The 9,411-nt window shown below is 46.4% G+C and overlaps 1 protein-coding gene across 1 annotated transcript in view; it reads right to left on the bottom strand.

The window, feature by feature from the left end:
- The window catches only part of LOC106812491 (DNA repair protein RAD50-like), a 33,177-nt gene that overhangs the window by 8,935 nt on the left and 14,831 nt on the right, over positions 1–9,411 (bottom strand). The window contains exons 14-27 of the mRNA XM_014816381.1: positions 8,628–8,843; positions 8,269–8,370; positions 7,937–8,006; positions 7,635–7,735; positions 6,299–6,403; positions 5,571–5,672; positions 4,801–4,913; positions 4,172–4,270; positions 3,771–3,950; positions 3,530–3,655; positions 2,860–2,992; positions 2,172–2,285; positions 912–1,154; positions 31–185 (exon numbers count right to left, since the gene is read on the bottom strand). Of these exons, the coding sequence (XP_014671867.1) occupies positions 31–185; positions 912–1,154; positions 2,172–2,285; positions 2,860–2,992; positions 3,530–3,655; positions 3,771–3,950; positions 4,172–4,270; positions 4,801–4,913; positions 5,571–5,672; positions 6,299–6,403; positions 7,635–7,735; positions 7,937–8,006; positions 8,269–8,370; positions 8,628–8,843 (1,859 nt within the window). The remainder of the gene's footprint in view (positions 1–30; positions 186–911; positions 1,155–2,171; positions 2,286–2,859; positions 2,993–3,529; positions 3,656–3,770; positions 3,951–4,171; positions 4,271–4,800; positions 4,914–5,570; positions 5,673–6,298; positions 6,404–7,634; positions 7,736–7,936; positions 8,007–8,268; positions 8,371–8,627; positions 8,844–9,411) is intronic.

Below are 9,411 nucleotides of genomic sequence, written 5' to 3'. Positions count from 1 at the left end.
GCACGCCTGCGCGTGACCTATCGTACCTGCGTGACCTGCAGCCTGGCGGTGTTGAGGTCGTTGACGGCGGCGCGTAGTGCCTGCACGCCGTCCTGCTGCTTCTCTATCTGCTCTCGCTTCCCGTCGAGCTGCACGCCGAGCGTGCGCAGCTTCACCTGCACATCCTCCTTCTCCTGAATCACCTCCTGCATGCCCGGTCACCACCTACATAGCGCGAGAGCAAGAGGAAGGGTCAGCGAGGGGAAGAGGAGGTCAGCGAGGGGAGAGGAGGTCAGCGAGGGGGAGAGGAGGTCAGCGAGGGGAAGAGGTCAGTGAGGGGAGAGAGAGGTCAGCGAGGGGGAGAGGTCAGCGTAGGGGAGAGGAGGTCAGCGAGGGGAGAGGAGTGTCAGCGAGGAGAGGAGGTCAGCGAGGGGGAGAGGAGGTCAGCGAGGGGGAGAGGTCGCGAAGGAGGTCAGCGAGGGGAGAGGAGGAGTCAGCAAAGGGGAGAGGAGGTCAGCAGAGGGGGAGAGGTCAGCGAGGGAGAGGAGGTCAGCGAGGGGGAGCAGGAGGTCAGCGAGGGGGAGGGGACGGGGTGAGAGAGATGGGGGCTGCATTACGTTGTGGTGACGTCCCACGAATATGGTCGAATGCAATGTGGTCAACAACCAACGAATAGGGTCGAGTGAATGTGGTCGACAACTCACGAATAGCGTCGAGCGAGTCTTCACTCGCCGCGCGCTCAAACACGTAACGAGGACCGACGAAATTTCACGACTTCTGTGCTTAAAGATTAAGGTAAGTGATTACGGTTATGTGGTTAAGGTACACGACGCAGGCTGTACACGACCGCACATACTGCGATACGTTCGAAGGACGATAATACAAAATTAATCGATGCCGTCGCGCCGACGTACGACGGCTTCACGCCGTACCGCGCCAACGATCCGTGCGCTCATCGTCGCGATCTTGCTCTCGAGTCGTCTGACGTCGTCGTGGCAACGGTCCATGAGGATGACGTCTGCTTGCACGCTCTCCGGCGAGCGACTTGTCCATCTGGATCTGGTTGAGGCCCTCCTCCTCCTGATCGATCTGCTCGCGAAGTCGCTTCTGATCGTCGACATCTCTCTCATCGTCTGCCGCAGCGCGGGAACCTCCTTCTGAGACAGCGTCGCCATCTGCGGGCGAAAATCGCAAGCGATTGTGACAAATTACGCGAGGGCATGGGAGTCGATGAGGCCGCGCTCGTCAAGGCCAACAGCCAAGGAGCAAATGTTGGTTATGGAAGCGAGTGTCTTGATCGAAAAGCTTAACTATACTAAGGTTATGAATCGATAAAAATAAATAGTCATCTCATGATGCGCGACCAGCAATCTTAATCGAACTATCCGCCAAGTGATTGACGACAGTTAGCTCTAGCAAATCAGCATCGCTGTAGGGCTGGCACTATTCTAACAACGCTTCTCAGTAATGAAGTGTTGCAAAGTCGATAATTTGGCATGCAACCATGAATAACGCACAACTCGGTCCATCTCCAGACCTGCCAACCTGTGATTCATGAAAATAATAAGGCTTTTATTTTCTTGCAGCAGGCGGCCATTTTGTTTGTATGTTATGCGCGCAATGAGTGATAGGACTAACTCTAGATCACACGAGAACAACGTGAACGCGTAAAAAACACATCGTAGGTTTTTCAGTTTGATCGTACATTCGTAAAAACATCTTGGAATTAGTAAGGAATACGAAAAAATCGTAAAGGTTGGCAGGTCTGCATCTCGTATCACCTAGCAACAGTGTATTCAGAGCATGTGGTAATCTCACAGAGACGGATATGCAAATCAAAAATGCCAGCGAGTGACGATCACCCGTATCAGTGATTCATGCGTCGCACAAGACGCACCCCGCTCCTTGGCTCCTGATATTTTTCTCTCGCAAGCATTTATAATTTGCGGCTCCGTTTCCTTAACCCGAGGCCCCGCAGCTGCTTTCACATTAAATACTACAGCGGGGGGTTATATAGTCCACTGGTAGCACTGCACGTTAACTCTCCACACTCTATCTCTATTTGCTGAGTCGTGGTCATGAAGGAAGCAACTGCAAATTGAATTAGATTAACAACATCATTCGATTATTTCCGACTTGTTTATGATGGACACCCGCATCACGGCGCGGCGATCGCGCGAGCGGATGCTCACCTGTTCTTTCTGCGGTTTCAGCTGCAGTAGCGTGCCGTACTTCACCTGTTGCTCTGCTATCGCCTTCTCCTTCATGTCCAGTTGGTTCGGTACCAGCCTCAGCTTGTTGTTCAACTGGCGACGTCAGTAGCGGCGCAGCGAAGGAGCGAGAAGAAAGAAGAGATATTTATTATATATTTATACGCGTTACGTCAGGGAGGGAAACGTGGGATTCAACACAAAAAACTTAAAAACAAGGGGCGTGGTAGCGTCAGCACGTTGTTGGAGCAGGCATCGTGGCGGCGCGGGCGTGCGTGTGTGTGTGTGCACGTACATGTGCGTGCGTGCGTGAGTGTGCACGTACATGCGCGTGTGCACGTACACATGCGTGTGCGTGCGTGCGTGCATGTGCATGCATGCATGCGTGCGTGAGTGCGCGTGCATACGTGCGTGCGTGCGCGTGTGAGTGTGCACGTACATGTGCGTGCGTGAGTGTCCACGTACATGCGTGTGCACGTACACGTGCGTGTGCGTGCATACGTGCGTGCGTGAGTGTCCACGTACATGCGTGTGCACGTACACGTGCGTGCGTGTGCGTGCGTGCGTGCGTGAGTGTGCACGTACACGTGTGTGTGCGTGTGCGTACGTGTACGTGCGTGTGTGTGCGCGTGCGTGCGTGCGTGCGCGTGCGGACGGCTCAGCAACTCACATCCTGCACCAGCTCATCCACGTCCCGCGGCTCGGGGAAAGCACGTCGACACAGCGGGCACGCCGCCTTCCGGCGCAGATCTTTCACAAACTTGCTGTAGAGGTGACGTGCTCCTGTCAGCGCTCCCTTCTCACTGAGTGAGAGCGAGAGAGTGAGAGATGCACGTGTTAACATTGCAGTGGTCAGGAGCGCGAACATAATGCATTAAAATCGGTTAAATAAATTAATCAACTCCGGTTAGACTGAATAATTTTATATTTTATAAATAATAGTAATGTAATAATTAAATAATTCATTAAAAATAATTTCTAATGCATGTTAACTTGACGTTAAGCTCCTGTTTCATGAATTGGTTTGAGATCGAACGTAACATTAAAATTGAACCTATATGACTTAACGATGCCTGCTCTTCAATACCCATACTTTCTAGAGAATAAGTTACACATTAGTGCAGTATCAAGAATGATACCAATAGAAAGCTGATGGCTATACATGATCGTACAAGGTGAGGTAGTGTATGTATGTCTATTTATGTATATATATATATATATATATATATATATATATATATATATATATATATATATGTGTGTATGTCTTTATACTGTCTTGTATAAAGGCAGGGTAGGATTTGAATAGCGTCTGTGTGACGCCAGGGGGGAGCCCTTACTCCTGTAGTGCTCCCACACTTGTGTTCAGCGCTTCCATGCTGGCATCGAAATCCTGGCTTCCGCAAGCTTCGTAGATCTTCTCCTCCAGATTCCGCAAGTCCTTGTCCTTCTTATCAACTTGCTCCCTTGGAAGCGAGAAAGAGGACAGGTGCATGACTGACCATAACTCAAATGGAAGTGGACACTATTTTACGTTTTCGTGTAAATAGAAGCGTTTGAACGGCGACGATAATCTCTTACTTCAGCACGTTGCGATTGGCCGTGCACGCCGCCATTTTGTTCCGAGTTTCGTTCAGGCCGCGAGTAGCACGCTGCATTCCTGCCGCCTGGTGGCCGATATAATCCTGCAGAGCGCTGTTCACATTTTCTGTAGGAAAATGGCCGAGCAAATGGACGATCGTGTCCTCGTGCCGATCTCGTCTGCAATTAATCAATAAAGAAAAATCACTGATAAGCGATCAATCGGTAATACTTAATGCAGGTAAGTGAGGCATTACCTACAAATTTTTCAAAAGGCTAAACTAAATAAACGCGTTTTACACACGAGGTGTTAGATATATAACATGCAGGTGCAAACACCGACAACAAATATTAGTATAACTCCGGGGAAGCCCCTCTATGAGAAAACACAGTGGCCTCACATTTTCCTGATAGTGTCTTCTTTGTCTGTCTTCTCCTTTCTTAGCATGTCCAGTTCTGTCCTAGTCTTGCTCTGTGTATGCAGCTGTCCCATCTCTGTGCTGCAAGGAAGCAAAAGACACTGACAAACTCATTCTCATGATACCACAAACATTTCAAGCAAGATCACTCGTGGCACACCAACCCTACTACATGTACTAGGTCCCATGGCATCCTAGACAGAAGACTTCTCACTCAGGCAGAATCCCACACGACTCCCGTGCAGTACTATATGTAATTTCATCGAAAGCTTCGTAAAAACATAACGAAAATTCATGGCCAAGACAATGCTTCGGTAAGAAACTCAGGAAATAGAAAGGAAGAAGAGTGTCAAGAGACTGATGACAATGCTTCAAGGTAGGTACTGTATACGCTGTATATTTCGCGGTGGTTCAATTTTCGCGAATTTCGCCAACGCGTCCCCGACCGCGAAAATAACAACACGCGAATTCATACCGAATAATTCATAATTCACCGACCGCGAAATTAACCACTCGCGAAATTGTCCGTCAAGTCTGAATTCGCGAAAATATCTCTATGCGAAAAATTTGGCGTATTGTATACAGTAGCTTGCACCACCGGACTAGCTTACTCTAGGTTGCTGGCTCGTTTCTCTAGCTCTGCCTTGTCACTCTGTAGCTTCTGAACATCTGCTTTCAGCTCCTCAATGTTACTTGCTTCATCCGCTGCCCTCAGCTCACTCTCCTGCAACGACAAGTTACAGGGTGCGTGAAAATATTTGAAAAGATGTAGCAAAAGATTTTTCCTAGTGCTTTTAGGCTCCATTTTCCATGACCGCGAAATTTCAGCCAAACTCTGTATCTCTGCGACTTATATTGTTCAATTGCTCAATTGTTCAGTTCGATAAATCTTCAATTCAATCAGTGAGAAGAAATCTTGCAAGAAAGGCAAACTGTATTGCCTCTAGGGTAGGACAGACACGAACAAGGAATTCAACATACTTGGAGTGGGGGTGCAGTGGAGTGGGGAGGATGGGGTTGCCTCACTCTAGCCCCGATCTTCTGAGGCCATAATAAAAATATTGTTTGTTTGCCCTCACCCGACCGACCCGCCAAAAAGGGACACCGACTCAAAATTTTTTATTGATCTATCCATTCTTTTTTTTTACAAATTGTATCACTGTACATTATATAAATCTGTAGGCAATACATTATATGTGCCAAGCAAAACAAACATTCAACATAAAAGGTATCTCCACACAAGCACACCCGAGCATGTAGACACCATGCTGAATTTGTAAAAAGACCCCCCTCAACAAAAAAGCCTACCTAAATACCCAAACTTTTTAGCCTGGGTCGGGTGAGGGCAAACAATGATTTTTTTAATTGTGGCCCGACTTACCGCCTGTCTCAGCTGCTTATCCAAGTGTTCCAGTTTGCCTTTAGAGGCGTCCACTCTGCTCAGCTCCTCACCCAGGGAATGTAACTCTTTCACATTACGTTTCTGCAGTGAGACAACCACACAATCCCAGTCAGGGGTCAGCCACCATCGCCACCAGTCAGGGGTCAGCCACCATTGCCACCAGTAAGTGATTAGTAACATACTGTAAAGCTCCTCGATAGAAAAGATTAGCCATACGTGCTTGACGACAGGGCAGTTTCATACAGTCAATCACTTGCTAAACACAACGTTCTTAAATTTAACACCTAACCTAAACCGGTAAACATGTCATCGTGCGTAGACGCGCAGCACATATTAATCCCGATGCCAGCAAATAAGAATAAAGGAAAGAGAGGGAAATAAAGGAGAGCTGGTAAAGAATAAATTGGGCGCGTTAACGAAAATGTGTTGTGGATTGTTGACGGCTACTGGCGCGAAGTCAGATACAATCGCTTCCGGAATTGGATCGGCATTTTCCCGCAGCGACTATGGCGTGGCCAGATGGCAGCACCATAGGTGCAAGTATAAGATTCTCGGCCGATATTCATCACCCTTCACGCCAGCTCAGTGAACTAGTGAACTAGTCTTTCGTGATAGACCAATAAAATACAGGTAATACAGGCACCACATGTCCAGTAATACAGGCACCACAGGTCCAGTATAGAGGGCGCCACGCTTGCTGTACGAACCGCAGTATCGCCCTTCATCTGCTCCTCCTGCTGCAGTCGCGTCTTCTTGTCTCTGAAGCTGTCAATCTGTCGCTGAAGCTCCGCCTCCTTCTCCTCAAACTCCGCCTACAAAACAATCGAAGACTAGTGCCACCTACGCGACATACATAAACGTGAAATGTATGCCCACCACGCGCAGGCACACATCCCTGCCGACACCAACAGCCAACTGGCTTACGTTAAGGAATGAACGATATCCAATCTACCAGGGCCATCCTTAAAAAATGTTTGCTGTCCCCCAACCCATGATTTTTTTAGTGGGTATAGGCAGGTAGGTCTTTTTTGTGAGACATAATAGTTATTTTAAGTCTGTCCTCATGTTTGCCACACATGCTTTGTGTTTCAGTCTTAACTATAAAAAATATGTATAACAAAAAAAAATGGAGCCCAAAATGTAAACAAAACTTTTGGGTTGCAGCTATTTTTGTGGGTTGGTCGGAGGACAGCAAAACATATAATTTTTTAATGATGGCCCGGCACCTAAACCACACTGGCAATAAAAAATCGAAGCTAGACATGTGGCTGTAAGTGTAAGTGCACGCATTACATCTCGTGATTTCACCAGCTATTCATGCAGGTATTCTATCTTACACCATCTCCTCACTTGACAGTCACACAGAAAATCGGCACAACCTATAATTTCCCACCCAGAGTTGACTGCATACCTCTAGCAGCTGCTCTCACTATAAACGAATGACCTATCTGCATGGAGTGACTGACAAGTAGGTCTAGCCAATCAGCACTGCGATAGTGGCATTCTAAAAACAGTGCTCATTGACAAGTGTCATGAAGTCGAGAATTCGGTGTGCACGAGGAAAACGACATGTTCAAATTGGGTGAGTTTGACCGATCTAGCAACAACATTCAAGGAGGAGAGGGAACCATTACCTTGCTCAGACTAATGGGCGAGTACATGAGCACACCTGCCAACCTGTGTTTCTTGAAAATAGTAAGGCTTTTCTTTTATTGCAGCAGGCGGCCATTTTGTTTGTATGTTATGCGCGCAATGAATGATGGGACTAACTCTAGATCACGCGAGAACAACGTGAACGCGTGATCCAATATGGTTGCGCCCATAATCGCCAGATATTTCTCGGCTCACAATGTAAAAAACATTAATTTTCACAAGTCGTAAAAAAATCGTAAGTTTTTCAGTTTGATCGTACATTCGTAGAAACATCATGGAATTCGTAAGGAATACGAAAAAATCGTAAGGGTTGGCAGGTCTGCATGAGATGTATTCTGTGGATGTGCCAACAGCAGTGTGCGGGATGTCGTACTCCTTTCCTTCTCCTACCTTCATCGTCTTGCTGTTTGCCTGTGCTGCCACCGCAAGCTCGTGCAACTGCTGCGTGAATCGCTGGATCGCAGAGTCATAGAGGCCCTTCACAGCATACCCTAGACAGCACAAGCGCCCTCTATTACACTCATCGCCAGTTTCATTTGCTATCGGCCGGGTGCCGGAGATGGAGTGCTGACTGCTGAATAACAGGCAGATGGCCCTCGGTTGCTCATCTTTGCTGAGGTATGTGCGTACTGTGTAATTACTCTTTGGTTAGTTGTCTGTGTAAACTTGCTTAGTAGGTGGGGGGAACGTACCGGAGAGTTCGTACTCAGAGGCAATATCGTGTATCTGGTTCTCCCTGTTGTTCAGCTGTTGCTTGTGTTGCTGGAATCAGAGAGCGCGGCAATGTCACCTAAATCGACTTTACTTGCTTTGGCATCATAGCATTTAAAACTTTACACATAGGTACAGCACTTATTCCTACACTATAGGTAGGCTGGATTACATACAGATTAACTAGCATGTGGTTATTCAGCAGAGAGCAACCACACAGAGTGGCATTAGAGCAGTGCTCCTCTGTGCATAGGCTAGCTATTTTGCGAGGACCCATTTTTGCTACTACTTTACGTTAAGAAGACATATTTACCTCAGCTTCTGTCTCCAGTTTTCCCTGCTGCAGCAGAAGTTGGCTTTTCTGTTCTCCCAGCTTGCTACGTTCCCGCGACAGTTTATTCAACTGTTCCTCTTGCTGCAGGAAAAATTTCAATCATTTTTACGACAATGTTAAGGTTCGTTCACAATGCTCATACAGAAACTATGGCCCCCAGTTCGACCCAATGTCTCCAGTTGCAAATAAAACTCGGAATTTGATTTCCTGTGTTAATTCAACCATTATGTTCCACCTAGTGACAATCGCTAGCGACAATAGCTGTTCCCCTGTTTCATTACTAACCGTCGCACCGGCTGCTGCCACCTAGTGGCAATACTTGTCCCGCAAGCACTGACCTTCAACAGAGACGACCTGTGTCGGCCGAGCCTCGTCTCAAACTGCTCGATGTCTCGCTGCAGCTCTACGGTGCTGCCCTCGTACGGCGCGTTTATGTTGTCGCGTAGCGTCGAACAGCGGGCACGCAGCTGCACGCAGTCGTCCGCTAGCCGGTCGTCCTGCGTCTGCAGCTGCTGGTAATCATGGGCCTGCTGCTCTCGCTCATCAATGTCCGTCTGCTCGACGACGCAGATGACAGACGAACAATAACACGTCGTTATAGCAACTCAACGTATTTAATGAATAACAATAATAATGATGATTATGATAATGACAATAATGATAATAATAACACGCAGTTATAGCAACTCAACGTATTAATGAATAACAATAATAATGATGATAATGATAATAATAACACACAGTTATAGCTACTCAACGTATTTATTTAATAACAATAATAATGATGATGATGATGATAATGATTATGACAATAATGGTAATAATAACACGCAGTTATAACGTATGAATAACAATAATAATGATGATGATGATAATGACAATAATGATAATAATATCACAGTTATAGCTACTCAATGTATTTAATGAATAACAATAATAATGATGATGATGATAATGACAATAATGATAATAATATCACAATTATAGCTACTCAACATATTAAATAAATAACAATAATATCAGGAGTGTATAATATAGATCTATATAATATCTATATTATACACTCCTGATAATATTAATGAAAAAACTGATGATGATTATGACGATAATAATAATAATAAC

The sequence above is a fragment of the Priapulus caudatus genome, unplaced genomic scaffold (assembly GCF_000485595.1).
Source record: "Priapulus caudatus unplaced genomic scaffold, Priapulus_caudatus-5.0.1 Scaffold654, whole genome shotgun sequence".
Taxonomy (NCBI): Eukaryota; Metazoa; Priapulida; class Priapulimorpha; order Priapulimorphida; family Priapulidae; genus Priapulus; species Priapulus caudatus.
This window is presented reverse-complemented; position numbering and strand designations above follow the sequence as displayed.